A 19,609-nucleotide genomic window follows, 5' to 3' on the forward strand; every position below is an offset into this window, starting at 1 on the left:
TTGCCATAGCATAAATCTATCCAAAATCTAAATGTAATCACTTAAATCACGTTGATCATACGGACGCATGTTTTACCGTATTCCTAAATAATTAACTTTCATATTAAATATAATGAAGCCCATGACAACCGTCACTAAAAGGTATAATGCAAATACTGTTTCTTATTAAGTTATACAGTGCCCTCCAAAAGTATTGGAAGAGTGAGGCCAATTCCTTTATTTTTGCTGTAGACTGAAAACATTTGGGCTTGACATCAAACGATGAATGTGAAACCAGAGATCAACGTTTCAGCTTTTATTTCCAGGTATTTACATCAGGATCTGATGCACAAATTAGAAAATATCACCTTTTTGTTCGAACCCACCCATTTGTCACGTGAGCAAAAGTATTGGAACATATGACTGACAGGTGTGTTTTGTTGCCCAGGTGTGTCCTATTACATACATTATTCAATCAATGAATACCACTGAATGTCTACACTCAGGTTCAGATTGGGTAAGATAGGTTTTGTCTATGCAGACTGTATTCAGAGGTGAAAACAACATGAAAACCGGAGCGCTGTCTTTGGGTGAAAAACAAGCAATTGTGAGTCTTAGAGAAGATGGAAAATCAATCAGAGCCATTGCAGAAACATTGGCCATAGCCAGTACAACCATTTGGAATGTCCTGAAGAAGAAAAAAACTACTGGTGTACTAAGTAACAGACGTCGAACAGGTAGACCAAGGAAAACATCAGCAGTTGATGACAGAAACATTGTGAGAGCTGTAAAGAAAGACCCTAAAACAACTGTTAGTGAGATCAGCAACAACCTCCAGATGGCAGGAGTGAAGGTATCACTATCTACTGTTCGCAGAAGACTTCATGAACAAAAGTACAAGGGCTACACCAGAAGATGCAAACCACTCATTAGCAAGAAGAATAGGAAGGCCAGGCTGGAATTTGCCAAAAAGTACAGAGATGAACCTCAAAAATTCTGGGACAAAGTTTTATGGACTGATGAGACAAAGATTAACTTTTACCAAAGTGATGGAAAGGCTAAAGTTTGGAGAAAGAAAGGAACTGCTCATGATCCCAAACACACAAGCTCATCTGTGAAACACGGTGGAGGTAATGTCATGGCTTGGGCTTGCATGGCTTCTTCTAGGACGGGCTCATTAATCTTCATTGAGGATGTAACACATGATGGCAGCAGCAAAATGAACTCGGAAGTCTACAGAAACATTTTGTCTGCCAATTTAAGGAAAGATGCAACCAAACTGATTGGCAGAGCCTTCATCATGCAGCAAGATAACGACCCAAAACACACTGCCAAAACAACAAAGGAGTTCATCAGGGGCAAGAAATGGAAGGTATTAGACTGGCCAAGTCAATCTCCAGACTTAAACCCTATAGAGCATGCATTTTACCTGCTTAAGAGGAGACTGAAGGGAGGAACCCCACAAAACAAACAACAACTGAAAGAGGCTGCAGTGAAAGCCTGGGAAAGCATCAAAAAGGAAGAATGCAAAAGTTTGGTGACGTCAATGGGTCACAGACTTGCTGCAGTTATTGAAAGCAAAGGATTTGCAACTAAATATTAAGTCTTATTCACTTAAATATGTTTTAAGTATATCTGTTCCAATACTTTTGCTCACATGACAAATGGGTGGATTCAAACAAAATGTGATATTTTCTTAGTTGTGCATCAGATCCTGATGTAAATACCTGGAAATAAAAGCTGAAACGTTGATCTCTGGTCTCACGTTCATTATTTGATGTCAAGCCCAAATGTTTTCAGTCTACAGCAAAAATAAAGGAATTCGCCTCACTGTTCCAATACTTTTGGAGGGCACTGTATGTGAAATGCTCCTAAGAGACATCAGAGAACAGCGCAGCCTACTGTCAGTGTCATTAGGCCTACTGAATGTCACCTCTATTTCTTTTTTGTAGCCTACAGTAGTGCCATCTGTAGGCTATATGCGAACTTTTGGATGAACGTGGTTTCACGTTACAGTTACTTGTTCCATGTGTAGCTATTTCATCTGGTTTAGGCGGCATTAATATTTCACTAGAGTGACATACATTGAACTACAATATGAGTATTGTCTTTTCAATTGTCTATAGTTTGTCTTCAGCTCAATGTGTCTAAACTAGGCCTACATTGAACGTTTATTACCAAGTAATTAAGCAAATACATGCATAACAAATCCTTATATTGCTGCACCCGACTGTCCTAGAGGAACACAAAACCTGGAAAACAAGTCATGTGTGTCATTATTCATGGGTTACGGGAAGGAATCTTGACACTGCACATCGACATGACACCCCTGTATGCCAGCAAGGGCGAGACCATAACCAGTATTTGTTACGTCACACTACCATCGCTATACTATCACTCACTGTAATATTGTGCTTTCAGATGGACAATACTATTATAAGTATATTTATGTAGGCTAGGATATTCCATTCTTTAACATATTACTTTCGTAAACAAAAAGCAACAAAAAACAATAAAGCCAAATACTATATTGTTTGAATGTGCTAAAATGTATAGACAAAAAGCCTCGTTTCTAAAAGCATATCATTCTTTATGCTGGTTACTTTGTTGGTGAGGCTTGCTTAGCCTATATAGCAAACAAGCTATATGATGAATCAAACAGGCCTAACGTAAGTTAATTTTTTTCTAGACATGAACACATTTCTTGTAATAAAATAATGTTATTCGTTGGCTTTATAACATGTCATTGGTTGATCAATTATTGCCCAAGACATTCCGCTTCACATTCCTCTAATGTAGCGGATGGAGATGGCCCCGCCTATGATCCTTTTTAATTTGTCGAACTAGCCGTCAGTTCCCATTTTTCATCTCTGATTGGCTCCCTAACTCGACCCGTTGTGTGGAATTTGGATTGAAGGATTTGGATGATCTGCCCACAATTCTCTCGGTGTAGTCGGCGAATAGGAATCGGTGACTGTTATTGATGATTCTTTCTCTGACATTTCCATGGTAACTGTCCTGTCCCAGATTTGATCCACAGAAGACAGAAGTGTTCCCGAGAATGGAATTAGACGAAAAGAACCCAGACTCTAAATATGGTAAGACAATTTCATTTTTCTCCTTCTGCATTCACCCCTTTATGTTTTCAATCAGGGAGTGGAAGAAATGGAAACAATGACTTGTCAATGAAAGGGTGTGGACCGCATGGGACCTAAACAGATTGGAGTCGCATCCTCATCTCCTTTAAACTGACTTAGAAATCTTCAAGCCTCTTGACGAAAGCTTTGGCAATTTGCAGCGTTCTTGAGCATTAAAGCTCGTTCCATGATCAAAAACACTGATGAATGCAGGCCGACAGGGAGTGGATTGGCTACGGCGTTAAAAGCCTCTTTATTAAGAACGATGTTTGTCCAAACCTATTCTATTATGAAAATGCGTTGTTGGACATATTCACAGATCATGGTAATTAATGAGAACCCCGTTATTTATGCACTGCGGATTTTCAGCAGTAGGATGAAGCCTAAACTAGAAAATTGTCAAACAAATGTCTAAACAAGATTATTGAAATACAACGAATAAGTACGATATTAAAACATGAAGTGTAGTCTAAGCATAAAATCATAGCAGCCTATACAGTGCGAGCTCGACTTGAGATGGTTTGTGTTGTGTGTTTTTTTCCTGGCGTAAAATCCACTGTCACAACATCTATGTGGGTTATGCGGATTGCCATATGGTAATTACTCATAACAAATGCAAACACACACGCACACGCGCGCGCGCACACACACACACACACACACACACACTGTATGATACACACAAACACTTCATAATGTCAGATACAATGCTGTGGCAGAATGTTTGATGACTGTATGATTCCCATACTAACTCTCATGAGTTCAACTAGACATCTTTCCTCTGTACTTCCTGTTGCATGCAGTGGGATTTGGGTCAGTTAATGTGTAGTGCATATGAACTGTTGAGTCATGAAGTTTTCCTCAAATGTTTTTCTTGCCTTAATCCCACCAATGGGGCGATAACATGTTCGAGAGGACCTAGTTCAAACCTGTCCTCAGGCCTACCACACAGCAGAAGACCCAGTCTTTCATCAGTAATCACCCCTCTTGACAAAGCCCATGGTTTCTCAATCCAATCTTATCTTCTTGTGTAGACCTGTTTTCTTCAATAGGCCATAGTAAGCACAGACTCTGCAGGCTGACTCAATACAGGGTTGTAGGAAGATCCCCTTCAGAAACCCCAGTGTGTTGTCCTTGTTACTTTCCTGTTGCCATGTAAACAGGTCTTTTTCCTTCAGACCCCTCCCCCATTCAGCGTGACCAGGTCGTAAACCAAGCCCTTTTTAAACCAGAATGGAAGTTTCCTCAATAGTAAAAGCCTGAACCATACAGTTTTTTTCAGCCAAAGAAAATGAAGCTATTGTAGCCAAGCAATAGCATTAGCTATTGGCCTGCTGTATAACGAACAGTAAGTTAAATGTATGCTTTGAAACGCGTATGGAATCCAATTGATACACTAGCTACTGCGCAAGCTTACATGGGAAGCGCATGTTATTAACAATATAGTGTCGTTCTGTGTAGATCTGTGTCGTGGAAGGGATCGATGATACGTCATTTACAGTGACTTGAAAATGCCATGAAGAGCATTAGTGCAGATGTAGTTTCTGGCCTCCGTGGGCCTGGGCCTGGCTCTGCCTTGAGAGAGCCAGTATGCTGGACGTCAAGCCCACCAGACGGCCACCAGCTCGCACCAGCCTGCCCAGTGCCGACTGCACCCACTCCACAGTGAGTCAAGGAGGGTGAACAGAGTCCATTTCAACACGCAGACACACACAGCCTTCAGTGTCTGGGTGTGTATGGAGTTTTCCAATTCCCTTTTGTCATTGAGTCGCTGGCTGTCAGTTGGTAGGTCTCTTCGATTTGCGCGTGTCATACTCCCGCAGGAGAGCGGCCATGTAAGGTAAAGAGAGGGGAATGACACGGCACATTTGGCTCGTTGCAAGTTTAGACACCTCTCCTGGGGTAAGGAGAGTTGGAAGGATTCCCTTCCTTCTCCTTCTATCCAGGAATGAGTGATGAATTAATGAGCAGTCTGCCAAGGATATATACGAGTGCCTACCCAGCGCTTTACTGGCTTCTCTATTTGACATGGGGTGATTTTGTGTGTGTAACGTGATATTATGTGTTATTATTGTCGTGTTTTCTTGTTTTTGCACAAGTAATGGCTCCTCTGGGGGTGAATGAACGGTTACTTACTTACTTACTTGCTTTCTTTCTCACTCTTGTTGAGTGAAAGGTTGTATGAACCATGTCCTAACGCCCCTGCACAGATACGGAGAATTTGTAAGACTAAACGTAGAACTCAAATGTGGTGGGTTCTTGTAGCTTTGAAAAAGCAGCCACTTCGACAAGCACAAGAGAGCTCAGCTATCCAAGTATGAGGCTAACCTTACAGCTTCTCTGATGTCATTGTGTGAGAGTATGGGGTGTGTGTGTGAGAGTCCGTGTGTGTGTGTGTGTGTGCGTGTGTGTGTGGAGACCTCACCCCACTAACCACTCTGACCAGTAATCCATTATGGTCGTCTGGCAGAGAGCTATCTGATAATCCCATTGGATCCATGAGTGGAAAACATCAATTATGACATCACTCCTTCTCCCTGTTACACTACTACTGTGAGGATCCGGCCATGCCCAGACACAGCCTCTTCCCCTCCTCCTACTCCCTAGTCACCACTCACCAGACAGTCCCCAGACACCTAGTCATGAGCTAAGAAGACCTAATGGAGAGGCTACAGTGAAAACCAGTAAAACCTTGATTGACAAATGAGTTACTAAGTTGAGCTGTTTTTCTGAAACCGTTTTCTTTTTTCTGTGCAAAATGTATTTCCTTCCTCTGTTATCAAGGCATACACACCTGTAATTCGATTAGAGGAGGGCTAATCTCATCCAAACAGCATTATAGGCTACAATGGGGTTGGGTGTAAATGTAGCTTAATCAACCCAGATCGAAAAATTGAAAAACTCACGAGACAGGGTTGGTTCCACTTAACAGGCAGTTTGAGTCTGAAACGTTGGAGCTTAAAAAACTGCTGGTGAGTTCTTCTCAAATGTTGACCGGGATGTTTGTGGCTCAAAACCTAGTTCTAGGGATGTGGCGTTAGCTTTTGTTGATTTAGGCTTGTGGTGGACATTTGAATGAAGTTTTGGTCGAGGATTTGAGGATTTCCACAAACCGTATCTCAAAGTCATTAAAACAAAACCTATTTGTTTGGGTCTAGTTTTCCTATGGAACATTCCATGCAACCAGTCACATGGGCACAGTGGTGGGCATATGCCGTGCACCCAGTCACAAGGACGCTGTAGTGGGCAGGATGCTCTCCTTATCGCTAGGCCTCAGACACAGTCTACCAGGGTGTGTATCCCCCACACACACACGAACACACACAGGCATGAAGATCACATTTGAGTATGCTGAGCAGGGAACAAAACATAAGCAAGTCTTTGTCTGAGAATTTTTTTTTATTTGTACCCCATATTGCACCTAGTACAGCATAGGCAGCATGCATGCTGTTTACCTAAAGGCTGGAAGAACAGTCAGTGTACAAACTGTTCACAAGTCTAGTTCAACCATCTGTTTCTAAGAAACACAATTGTTATATATATATATATATTATAATGTATACTATATGCTATTATTGTATGGATTTGATCAAAATAATATTCATGGTTTTAGCACGCATTTCCACGTTGCCCAGAAAGGTTTCACACATCATATGCATATCCTGATTAGTAAGTATATAACAGTAAATCAACTGCAAGGAAAGCTCATAACAAGCCTTCTTGATTCAACAGAAGCCTGCTATTGCAATCATGATGTCATGATTTGTCATGATTTCTTTACTTGTTCTTACACCCTCAGCTTGTTCTGCATCCCCACCCATTTTATAGGTTGTTGTCATTCCACTCAAAAGGGTCAACAGCGTATGGACATCTTGTTATTCAGTTCATGATTTCGCCTGACCACAGGAGTGCCGTAGTTGGTGTCGAGATGACATTTAGTTATATGGCAGTTTCCCATTGCTTTACACGGTCCTTTGCATTTGGGTTGAACACTGCAAGGTCTTTTGAGCTGCAGGGGTTGGGTCGTAGAGAGCAGACAAGTCAGTGCTCCATTGTATGGTCTGCTTCTCCGTATCCACAGGACATGGCACAAAATGGCATCACTCTCAAGTGAAAAACACAGTTGTGTGTGCTTACTCCCCAGCCACTTTAAGGCTACCAACCCTCCACGGTCTTCAACCATTCCCATGATGAAGCCCTTTAAACAGAGAGAGGGGGGGGAGAGAGAGATGATGAATTGAGAAAAGGAGCGTAAAGGAGGAGAACAGGTTGGAATGAACAGAAGTAGGGAGTGGTTGTCTCTGATAAATGTACCAGTTTCTGCCACTTGCAGCGGTTAGTGTTACTTTCGCGATACAGGAAGAAGGAAGTCAAGCGGTGGTCTAGCTTGACACAGTTAAGAAAGGGTTATCAAGGTTTCTGGTAAAATTCATAGGCTCTACATGAAAATAGCATCGTGTAACTGTATGAAAACTGCATCCTACAAACTGTTAATGAGACCAGAGAAGAATGGCAAAAGCTTCTGGGAAACAAGGTACAGTAGTAGTGTCATGAGGAAGCTTGAATTCTATCATTTCCTTCTGAGTACAAATGCGATAGAAGGAGACCTGTCGGTAATTTTTCTGTTCATCTGCGAACGTCACTGTTTATAGACTCAATTTATATACTGTGTGGTCAACTGTCCAGGGCATGATGATGTTTGTAAGGTGATGCAGCGTAGAACACATTTTACATTTACATTTAGTCATTTAGCAGACGCTCTTATCCAGAGCGACTTACAGTAAGTACAGGGACATTCCCCCCGAGGCAAGTAGGGTGAAGTGCCTTGCCCAACGTCATTTGGCTTGGCGGGTAATCGATCCGGCAACCTTCTGATTACTAGTCCGACTCCCTCACCGCTCAGCCATCTGACTCCCGTAGAACACGTACTGAACTGCACATGCCATGAACTGTTGGAGGTATCTTTCAAGATGTTTCAGTGTTTCTAAGAGTGTGAGAGTGTGTTTCTCAGCTTGACGTTGCTCATGCTGTTATTGTTTTGTTTTGGAGCCCCAACGCCTTCCTTACGTTGTCACTGAGGCGTCAAGTTTCCCAAAACACTTTTATTGAGATAAAGGAAAGGGTGTTTTTGTTAGTGCTAAGCAGGCTCAAGTACACTCACTGCAAAACATCCCCCGATTTTTTCATTATCAATATGTTCTGAATAATAACATGTTGCATTGTTGCAAACCGAGAATGATATATCCGGCGCTTCGTTCACTGTCAGCAGGATGTTGTACCATATGAAAACCTAAAAAAACAGGAAATAGCCAACAGTGTTGACACACATACTCATTTGTGCATGTGAGCAGGAATGCTAAATTCTACTTCACCTAGAATGTGGAGGTCATTTTTTACAGTATAGTATTGTCTAAGAAGTCTTGAGATACCTGCAGAGTGCTGTGTATATTATCTGGCTGGATGATGTTGCTGTCTTCTCGTAAGTTTAGGTGTTACTATGGCTGCCAAGCATGTCCACAGGGACATGTGAGTCACCAGGGAGCCATTTTGTGGGTTGCTAGGCAGTCTGGCGGGAGAATCCTTTTGTTATTGGAAACAATGTCCCAGCCTTGTCAATACACACACGCACAAACACACATATCATCATCTATACACACATACACACCAGGGCACAAACAGGTCCGCAGGCACCCACACACACAGTATTTTGGATGATATAAAACTGAACTCTTTGTCTGCAGGTGAGTCCAGGAAGTTTGACCCAACCTTTAAAGGACCCATACACAACAGGTAAGATTCAACACGACAACTATAGCCACTCCACAACCATACTATGACAAGGCCTATAAAGGAACCGATTTGATTCTCCCTCTTTTTTCCCTTTCTCTCTCCCCTCTGTCTGTTTCACTCTCTTTTCCCTTTCTCTCTTTCTTTTTCTCACTCTTTTCGTCTCTCGCTTTTCACTATCAATCCCTCTTCTCTCTCCCTCCCTCTCTGTCACTCTTCATCCCTCTGAACCCCCCCTTCTCTCTCTTATTCTCTGGTTGCTAGGAGCTGCACAGATGTTCTCTGCTGCATCCTCTTCATCCTGGCGCTGCTGGGCTACTTTGCTGTGGGCATTGTGGGTAAGTGTTTACTACTTATCTACGCTGTTTCATAACGTAAGCATTGAGACTTACAAGGTCCTAATGTAAGTATTATTGGGATTCGCGCTATCTTCTTATCATCCAGCGTATGATTCGAGTCTGAGCCGCACATCAAAACAAAACTGGCAAATACATGATTAGGAGGCCTTGAGAATGAGGACATTTTGGAGTAATGTTGCGTGTGTTTCTCTGCATGCAGCCTGGTCCCAGGGTGACCCCAGGAAGGTCATCTATCCCACAGATAGTAAAGGACAGTTCTGTGGACAGGCTGGGAGCCCCTTGGAGTAAGTCTATCCTTTTCTCCTTTGAACTTTGAACCCTAGAGCACACCCTAGCGAAATTGCACATGTCTGTTGATTGGATAGCAATTGCTGCCTTTGCTCACGTTTGTATCTGAAGTGCATTGTTATGCGGAAGTAGTTTAAATTTATAAATAGTGGGTTTACTGTTATTATTTGCTACAGAATGCTTAGCCTATCAAGATAAAATGAAGCAGACGTCAATTATTAATTGGCAGCATTTATGCCATTTCAAACATACTTTATGAGTGGAAGGTCTCTTAGCCTAACCTTATTGCTTTAGGGGAAATAGGACGAAAATATGTGCAATATTACATTATCTATTAGACTATTACATTAACCTGCTCCAAAATATAGGGTTATAGGACATACCTGCCGCCACTGCAAAAAATAAAATCCCTGAGGAAACACTGTCTTGGCAGCCATTTTACCTCAGGTACCTCTCAGTAGACTTTCATGTCCTGTTTTAATTTTGGATTCATTTTCTTTTAAAATGTCTTACATTTAAGAGGTTGTCAATGCGTGTTCAACCTGGTTAAAGATACATGGATATGCAGAGGCTTGCCCCAGCCATAGTCCAGCCACCGTGCTCACCTGTCATTGGTTGTTTAGCGTGTCTGTCATGTGTCAACAGGAAGAAGCCGCTCCTGTTCTACTTCAACATCCTGAAGTGTGCCAGCCCCCTGGTGCTGCTGGAGTTCCAGTGCCCCACCACGCAGGTCAGAGGGCGACCACGCCCACGCCTCGCTTTCAGACACGTGTCCATCGCCCCCTTTCTGTCCGAATGTTCTCTGCTTCTCTGACGAGTCCCTGTTCTGCCTCCGTTCTCTCTCTCTCTCTCTCTCTCTCTCTCTCTCTCTCTCTCTCTCTCTCTCTCTCTCTCTCTCTCTCTCTCTCTTTCTTTCTCTGTTGCATACTCTCTCTCTCTCTTTCTGTTGCAGACTTTCTCTCTCTCTTTTCTGTTGCACTCTTTCTTTCATTCTTTCGCTCACACATATTTCCTCGCTATTTCTCTCTTTCTCTTTCACTCGCTATCGCTCTCACTCTTTCACTCCCTTCCTCCATCCATCCCTCGCTCCCTCTCATCGCATCATTAGCCTTCCCAACATCGTACATCCACTGTTTCTACCACCGTCCTACTTGGATTGGGTTAGTTCCTTGGAAGTCCCATTGATTCCAATCAAATTTGTATGTGTCTGTAGCTATGTGTGGAAACGTGCCCTACCAGATACCTAACGTTACTGAAGGCCTATGTCAGCAAAGGGGAAGACCTGACGTACTACAGGCAGTTTTGCAAGGAAGGCGTGGACTTCAAAATGGTGGGTAATAGATTATGTGTTGCACTTTGAATGTCGACACGGAAGACAACTTGGTGTTCATTGGTCCAAGGTGTTACACATGGAGCTTGTGTGCAATCTCGATTTTGTTGTGTTTCAGAGCGTTGTCGAGATCCTAAGAGATGGTCTGTGTCCCTCGATGGTGATGCCTAGCAAAGCTTGTAAGTCCTGGAAACTCTGTCCAAATTCAACACTGTCAAATGTTCCACATAAGCATCGGGTATAGATTGGGTGTTTCCATTGCAAATGTTGTATTGTGATTCGGTACGGACTCCTTTGACCTTCTGTCTACCATGTTATTGAACTACTTACCTCTCCTCTGCTCGTTTTTTCTTTCGTTTCATTCATCCGTTTCCTCTCCTCCCATCTCTTTCCTCTCCTACCCTCTCCTTTTGTATTCCTCTCCTTTCCTCTAATTTCTCCTCTCCTCCCGTCTCTTTCCTCTGCTCTCCTCCCCTCTCCTTTTGTATTCCTCTCCTTTCCTCTCATTTCTCCCCTCCATCCCTCCCTCCCTCCTTTCCTCTCCTCTCCCTCCAGTCACCCGTCGCTGCCTACCGGCCCTGAGCACGAAGAAAGGTGTTGTCGTGGTTGGGAACGATACATCCTTTAGCGACAGTGATGGCGGGCAGGTGAACGCCACCGAACTTCTGGATGCATCAAAGTGAGTCATCGTGTCCTCACTCTCCTCCTCACACACACACGCAGTACACTGCTCGTATATTAAGAGTTCAATTTTGAAGTTTGGTCTTGCTTCTGTTTCGAGACTTTTATATTTCATCGGGGGTTATAGAACTACTTTTATCAGTCCAAAACTAAGCTTGTTTGGTTAAGCGGACTTCCTGGCGTTACAGGAAGTCAAATGTGGTCTTGGAGGCACGCCAGGTGGCAATGAGGATCTTTGAGGACTACACGGAATCTTGGCACTGGATCTTGTTGTGAGTACCTGCAGGTCTACGATGGGGAGCACCAAGCACTGTGTATGCCATGTCGGTTTGTGCCAGGAAAGAGATAGATGTGAAAAGTTCACTGTTGGTGAACATCTACTGGGAAAATAAATCCCTTTTGTCTTGTTAAGTCAACATGATTTATAAATGTAAAGAAGTGACTTACTGAAAACATGTATTAGTAGGAGATGATTGTGTTGATGATGATGATGATGATGATGATATCTACCTGCAGAGGTCTGGTGATCGCCATGGTGGTCAGCCTCATCTTCATCGTCCTCCTTCGCTACCTGGCTGGGGTCATGGTCTGGGTCATGATCGTCTTGGTGATACTGGTCATTGGATATGGTATGATATCTCAATAATGTTTTCAGATGTTATGATGTCTGTTGTTCTGACCAATGTAGCCACCATCTACTGAAGTTGAATCTACGGTTACTTTTATATACATTACATTTCATTTTGGAATTTGACTTCAAAACGAAACGGTTTTGATTCCACACAGCTTTTTCACTCACAAACATCATTGCGAGTGCAATCAAGTACATTGCATCAAGCAGATTTGTAAATAGTTATGCACCTGGTATTGAACCTCAACATCTGTTTAGACTATGTCTGTTTAGACTATACAAACCATGTCTGTGGTTTCAGTCATGAGGTATCAGCGCAAACAGCACATCTTACAAGTTTCCTGTCGTACCACTAGGGAGAGTGTGTTTGTGTCCGGGTATTGTGTTCTAGATCTATATACATGCGTTCTGATGTTCTGGATGTTTCTATCAGGGATTGGTCATTGCTATATGGAGTATGCCAGCCTGCAAGGCCAGCCTGGTGCTGATGTCACCATCGGAGACCTTGGGCTGCAGACAGACTTCTCTGTCTACCTGCAGATCAAACAGACCTGGCTGGCATTCAGTGAGTCCACACACATAAACACTTAGATGCACTTAGATGCACACTCACACATACACACACCCAAATCCAAAAATATGCATTAGCATATTAATGTATTTGTGTGTATGATCACACACACCCCCACACGCACACACACACACACGGATACACACATGCATCCCCCCACAAACACTCCTAACCACGTCTGTTTGTCTGTCCCCCAGTGATCATCCTGGCCATTGTGGAGGTTGTCATCATTCTCCTCCTCATCTTCCTCAGAAAGAGAGTTCTCATCGCCATCGCCCTCATCAAGGAGTCAAGCAGGTCAGGGCACACACACATACACACTCATACACACACACACATACACACATTCATTCCTGAGTGCAATCCAGACATACAGAAAGCTCACTGTCTAGCCGTAAGAGGAGGGTTATCACGGAAATTTCCGGTACATATCACAAATATTTGACATTTTTGTGGTGGGCCCCAAGAAGTGACCAGTCGAACAAAAACACAGACTGGAAGCACACATTCCGTAGGGGCAGAGGGTTGATATTTGTCCTTATAATACACAGGTATGTAGATGTTAACAATATTTGACTGACAGAACCTACTGTCTTCCTCCACAGGGCTGTCGGCCATGTTATGTCATCGCTGTTCTACCCCCTGCTGACCTTTGCCCTCCTGGCCCTCGTCATCGCCTACTGGGGCATCACAGCTGTGTATCCTTCCACCTGTCAATCCTGTCTTTGGTCATGCCTCCTATAAACCAGATGAACCACCTTTCTTTTTTTGGCCAGATTACGAAAATAAATAGAAACTTACCCATGGGCTTTGAAGCTAACAATGGACTTAAACGTCTGATGATTTCCAATTAGCCTCCTTGACTACCTCCCTCAGGTTCTTATCCACCTCCAATGACCAGGTGTACAAAGTGTTCAACACCTCGGATTGTGAGTACTCCAGAGACACCTGCGACCCCAAGGTAAGACAAGGAACATGGTCCATCCTCATTAGTTTACAGAATCGAATACAATTGTTGAATTACGGGTTTTTCCGCCTACCAATTGAGAGTTTACAGTAACTATTTACTTTCTGTGATTGCTGTGGAACACATGACTACCATAGCACCAGGAATGGGGATTGAGTCCCGCAAGACCAACACAAAGTCTAATATCAAATCCTTCGCTTTTGGTTTTTCTTCAGACGTTCAACACCTCCAACGTCACCACCCAGTGCCCGGACGCTGAGTGCCTATTTGCGTTCTATGGGGGCGAGACCTACTACCACAAGTACCTCATTCTGTTCCAGTTCTACAATGTCTTCCTCTTCTTCTGGTGTGCAAACTTTGTCACGGCGCTAGGTCAGGTGACCATGTCTGGAGCTTTCGCCTCTTACTATTGGGCCTTCAAGAAGCCAGACGACATCCCTGCCTACCCCATCTTCTCCTCACTGGGACGAGCCCTGAGGTAGGGTGACAAAGGGCTGGGAATGTGTGCGTGCACAGGCGTGTCATCTGATATAGAATCCTTGCTGCTAAATGACTAAATGTGCAATAAAGTAGCCTGCTATCCTCACTCTAACCAATAGGGGGCAGCAGAAGGATACTGATAGGTGTTTTGACATCAAATTGGCCTTCTGATTTCTTCAGGACTATTTCTCTCTGTGGTCTCTCTCTCTCTTTCACTGTCTCTCTCTCTCTCTCTCACTGTCTTTCTCTCTCTCTCTCTGATCTCTCTCTCTCGCTCTCACTGTCTCTCTCTCACTCTCTCTTTCAGATACCACACTGGCTCGCTGGCCTTTGGTTCTCTCATCCTGTCTCTGGTCCAGGTCATCAGAGTGGTCCTGGAGTATCTGGACCAGAAGCTGAAAGGTGAGCCAGTCTACCAAAGTACTCTGCTTCCGTCACTAATCTTCTGCACTCCCTGATTCCGTAATGTCATTCATGAACACACACAAAGACCGCCCTTTTGGTGACATGAAACACATAATCAGTAACAGAAACTCATGCCAACGTGTTACGTTACACTGAAAAGGTCATTTGAGATGTATGGATTGTTCAATTGAAATAAAAGGATGCGCTTCATTACATGTTCTTTCTACCTCCTCTGCTTTGCTCAGGAGCCCAGAATAAGTGTGCCAAGTTTCTCCTGAGTTGCCTAAAGTGTTGCTTCTGGTGTTTGGAGAAGTTCATCAAGTTCCTCAACAGAAACGCTTATATCATGGTAGGCTGATTCATGTGGCTCATCGCATACTGTGTTTGTCGTATTTTGGGGGACCAAACTGATTTTCATGGACAATTTCATTGACTGAAACTCCATGGAGTCGATTGGGTGGGAGAAAAGGTCTGTGCTGCATTGTGTTCAATAAAGTTGTCGATCGTTTCAATAAACTTTTTTCCATTTTGGGATGTCCCTCCTCAGATTGCAATCTACGGCAAAAGCTTCTGTCCCTCAGCCAGAGATGCCTTCTTCCTGCTCATGAGGAACATCGTGAGGTGAGATGATGACATGCAAACCTTTCCCTTGGAAGTTTACAAGCCCGCAGGCTACTGCCAAGGAGAGGGTTTCTGCTTGAAGGCGATGTTGTATTTATCGATTGCAGTTTTTTTCTTTCACTCATTCTGTCAGTCAACCAGTCACATGTTGGTTAGTTTGAACATAATTCTTGTTTATTCAATGGTTTATGTAATGTATTGCATGTGCGTTTCTTTCCTTGTGTTTGACTTCTTATTTCCACATGGGCTCTACAGAGTGGCTGTCCTGGACAAGGTGACTGACTTCCTTCTGTTTTTGGGGAAGCTGCTCATTGTCGGGATCGTGGGTGAGTCATCCTCGAGCTAACACACATTCCCACATTACACACACATACTTACACCCCTCTCCTAGTATTTGGACACACATGTACACACCTTCAAACACAATTTCCAAACAGAGTCGAACGGATTCTTTGAGCTTGAGTTGCCGTGGCGTTCAAAATCCCCCTCTTTGCGCAGGAATCTGTTCTTTCTTCTTCTTCTCTGGAAGGATCAAGGCCGTGGAGCAGACGGCTCCCTCTCTCAACTACTACTGGGTCCCCATCCTAGTAAGATCTCCAAAGATCCACTAGATATTATGCTATCTTTCAATACACAGTAGCCTATATACCATGCTTAGTTAGGCACTGATGTTACAGGGACACATTAGCTTTAACAAGTAGCCCGTTAGCTCCTTGACAGAGGCCTACATAGTTGTTTAAGTGTATGTAATTCTCTTTTGTCCCAGACGGTTGTGGTGGGATCCTACCTCATTGCCCATGGCTTCTTCAGTGTGTACGCCATGTGTGTGGACACCCTCTTCCTCTGCTTCTGTGAGTAGCGCCCCCTCGTGGATGTTTACAGTATTTTGAATGACACTCTTTTACTATTAACATATTCCTGTGACTCGTGCATCTTTTCAGTCACTCGCTCAGCTTTCTAAATCTGAACTGCAGGTTTTTCTCTTTGCACGCACTATGTTTCTGACTTTGTCTCTCTCTCTTTGTCTTTTTTCGCCCGTTCTTTTATACCTTACCTTCCCTTTTAACCCCTTTTTCGTTCCGTTCTGTTCACTAATCCAAACCAACTAAACCCACGGTGCAAACATAAACACACACAAACTCACAAACGCGGAAGGTGAGGACCTGGAGAGAAACGACGGCTCGTCCGAGCGGCCGTATTTCATGTCCCCCGAGCTCCACGAGATCCTCTCCAAGGCTACCAAGGCGGAGAACGACGGCGCGGAGCAGCCCGATGGTCCGGCGCAGGTGGACGATGTCCGACTGGAAGAAGAAACACCACTCCAGCAGCAAGACGGAGAAGTTCAGCTCAAACACCTCGACGTTCTGAAGAAGGAGGCCGAGGAGGAACAACCTTTGCAGGCGAAGCCTGATGTGGAGGAAGCCCCAGAGGAGAAGACAGAGGGTAAAGACCTGGAAGCAAACGCATTAGAGGAGGAGAAAGAACCGGAAGTAAAGACAGAAGTAGTTGAGAAGGAGAGCAAAGAAAAGGAGGAAATTATGGATGTAAAGACTGGCGAGGTGGTCCCTGCACCGGCAGGACCTAAGAAAGAAGATAACGAAGAAAAGAAAGATGTAATGGAGGAACCCAAAGATCTCAGTGGTTCTCCCTCCTCCCCCAAGGAGTAGTGCTTATGGGTAATGTAGTGAGGAAGAGAAGCCCGGTTAACCTCATAACATTATGTGTTCTTTGGAGCTACTGTACCAGTAACTGACAACTACTGTATGTGATTTGGACAAGTTAAATGTAAAATCACCAACTCGAATGCAAGTCAGTGATGCATATCTTATTGCTATATCCACAGGGTCACTCAAATACTTGCTGGTTGTAGCAAAAATCCTCATTTGTGTCGTAAACCGGCCACACAACCCCAGTGCATCCCTGTAGCTTGGAAAAATAATATTTTACTGTTGCAGTTTTTAGACAGTGTTTTTTTTTTATTGTGCAGATCTGTAGAACTGTGAGTGCTATACCTGTGCCTGACTCGAATTTGTAAATACTTCCTATAATATTGTCTTAATCACGTTAACAAATGCACTACCAAGCCACCACTACCCTGTTTACAGTCATAAACGTAAAAACTCAATCTGATAGACGTATTCACCGTTTACATCGACACCAGCCGACGCCAAATGGTTTGAATCCTTTGATAGAAGTGATGTGATCATATATGTTGTTTTTATCTCAATGGAATGAACGTGTACACATACTTCTGACTGTAACAGACGACTTCGCTTCGGTCTTGTATTTCGTCATGTAGACCCCAGCCCGGATATTGTGTTGGATTTGGTTGGATTCAGTGTATTGACATGCCACCGTCTTGCCTTGGTATTCCGCACTCGCGTCAGTGCTGTTATTGTGTCGCGGCTCGTCTTGACCTCTCTGAAACCGCAAGTCTCGTAACTGTTTACTGACACTACTTGCCTTTCTCTGACACGTTCTCAATCTCTGTATACTCTCTCCATCTTTCTTTGTCTCTCTTGGGCTGCATGGCGTCACTGTAAAGTTGCCTGACGAGGGCTTTTCTAAAAACCTAACCTCATGTCTTGATGCTTTTTTACCGTCGTCGATGTAATGTGTCACTAAGTGAATGTTTTAGCTCGACGAGTCTTTCATGGATGAAACATGCCTATTCAGTTTGCTTCTGTTGGATACAGCTGTTGATTAAAGTTTCTTGTATTGATGAAATAGTAGTTATTGTGTAGGCCTACATGTAAGAACCTTCTATAATCTGGTGTCGGGAGGGAGACAATAGGCTAAGGTAAGTTATTTTTTGTCTGTGTACCGTTAAACAAAAAGGAGATAAGCTGGCATGTAATAAGAAATATGGGGACCTTACCAAACAAGGTGAAATAATTTGAAACCTCAGATAGATCAGCTACTATAGATCGGCTACTCAGATAGATCGGCTACTCATGTTTTGTGCATTTTGTATTCCTGAACATGGTAGTTTGATGATGCAATGGTGTTTTGGGGGGGTGATGATGAGTGTCTTCTACTTTCTCCACATGTGACAGTGGAGGATTTGGAGCGTAATGATGGAACTGCAGAGAGGCCCTACTTCATGTCCGAGAACCTGCTCACCATCCTGAACAAGTCCAACGAGGGGACCAAGACAATGGACTAACCTGAAGGACTGTGTGTGTGTGCGTAGGACTGTTATTGATTGCCACACTCTGTGTGGGTATGTGTGTGTGTGTGATGGTTTTGTTGATTGACTGTCAGATGACTGCGTGTGCGTGTGCATGTGAGTGAAGGGAACAAAGGGAGTTCCAACAGCCATTATTAACCATGTCTGTGATGTGTTTGGAATGTGCCTTAAGTATGCTATAAAGTTTCACACAAGCAAAGCAATGAGAGATTACTTTTTTTAACAAGAATTGTTGTCTTTCTGACACCCGTTCATACTGGCTACTGAAGTAACACAGTCTAATTGATGAGTGGCAAATGTTTGCTAAAAAGTAGGTGAAAATGACAGGACAAAAATGTATTTCATTGTTGGGTTTCTATTTAACCATGATTGTACTTTTGAAATTTCATTTGAGAGAACTTTAACTGTTCATTCTTTTTTCTCTATCAGATGTCTCAGTTGCTATCTTGAGAATGACAGTTTTATCTGTCGGGTTACTATTGATTGACAATAGTCTGTTGCTTTAGGCCTATTGTACCAATGCCTCCAGTATTACGTTTGAATAAAAAGCTGTCATGCTAAGATGCTAAAATGTTCTATAAAGTTATTTTATTTTCCTGATTAGGTTGTCTTGATTCATGTTGTTACCGTAAGCATTCAACATGTACTACCCTGTATTGTACTTACAATTTACCAAAGCAGGTTGTACAGTTTAAACCATAAACTAAAGTAGAGTTGGGACTGAAAATATTTTGTCAGCTTGACCTAAAATGCAATATTTTGTAATGCTCAAGTTGTGTTTGTAATGTTATATTACAACATGTAATTGTTGCTTTTCCCAGTGAAGGTTCTTGTAAATAAAATGTTTTGTAAGCTACAAGACTTTAATGAAGTGTGATATGTTTATGATGAAGACATTAATAGAATTTCAAGAGTAATAATTTATATGTACATAATTAGATGCAGCATGTCTTGTATCATACTGGATAAAACATTTAAATTGTTATCATTTTGTCAGTAAGGAGACTCTTTAGTTGTAAATTACATTCAGTTGACCATATAGAGACATTTGTTGTTTTCAAGTTCAAGTTCAAGTCTTTTATTTGTCAGGTACACAGAACAACACAAGGTTAGACTGGGCACTGAAATTCTTAAGACAAGACAACGCAAGCACCTGGCATAACATAACATATAAGTACACGGA

At 43.0% G+C, this 19,609-nt stretch overlaps 1 protein-coding gene across 3 annotated transcripts; it reads left to right on the forward strand.

The window, feature by feature from the left end:
• The first annotated feature begins 2,903 nt into the window (after positions 1–2,903).
• Positions 2,904–19,287, forward strand: slc44a2 (solute carrier family 44 member 2). Of its 3 annotated transcripts, none has more exons than XM_047043801.1 (22): positions 2,904–3,077; positions 8,858–8,906; positions 9,168–9,241; positions 9,462–9,546; positions 10,196–10,280; positions 10,764–10,880; positions 10,999–11,059; positions 11,436–11,559; positions 11,750–11,833; positions 12,078–12,190; positions 12,626–12,757; positions 12,961–13,060; positions 13,369–13,461; positions 13,640–13,724; positions 13,946–14,208; positions 14,518–14,612; positions 14,861–14,964; positions 15,163–15,236; positions 15,492–15,562; positions 15,735–15,823; positions 16,003–16,087; positions 16,392–18,286. In XM_047043801.1, the coding sequence occupies exons 1-22, from the start codon at positions 3,041–3,043 to the stop codon at positions 16,901–16,903; spliced, it is 2,532 nt and encodes an 843-aa protein (XP_046899757.1). In that variant the 5' UTR covers positions 2,904–3,040; the 3' UTR covers positions 16,904–18,286. The 3 variants fall into 3 exon arrangements, with proteins under 3 accessions (XP_046899757.1, XP_046899759.1, XP_046899758.1); XM_047043803.1 differs by lacking the exon at positions 16,392–18,286 and adding an exon at positions 18,293–19,287 and having other exon boundaries at positions 2,909–3,077; XM_047043802.1 differs by lacking the exon at positions 2,904–3,077 and adding an exon at positions 7,388–7,650.
• The last annotated feature ends 322 nt before the right edge of the window (positions 19,288–19,609 follow it).

The sequence above is a fragment of the Hypomesus transpacificus genome, chromosome 21 (genome assembly GCF_021917145.1).
Source record: "Hypomesus transpacificus isolate Combined female chromosome 21, fHypTra1, whole genome shotgun sequence".
Classification (NCBI taxonomy): Eukaryota; Metazoa; Chordata; class Actinopteri; order Osmeriformes; family Osmeridae; genus Hypomesus; species Hypomesus transpacificus.

Coding starts and splice junctions, on each gene's coding strand:
- slc44a2 (XM_047043801.1), top strand. CDS start 3,041: ATGGAATTAGACGAAAAGAACCCAGACTCTAAATATG. Junction 9,242..9,461: donor CTTTGCTGTGGGCATTGTGG/GTAAGTGTTTAC, acceptor CTCTGCATGCAG/CCTGGTCCCAGGGTGACCCC. Junction 12,191..12,625: donor GATACTGGTCATTGGATATG/GTATGATATCTC, acceptor TGTTTCTATCAG/GGATTGGTCATTGCTATATG.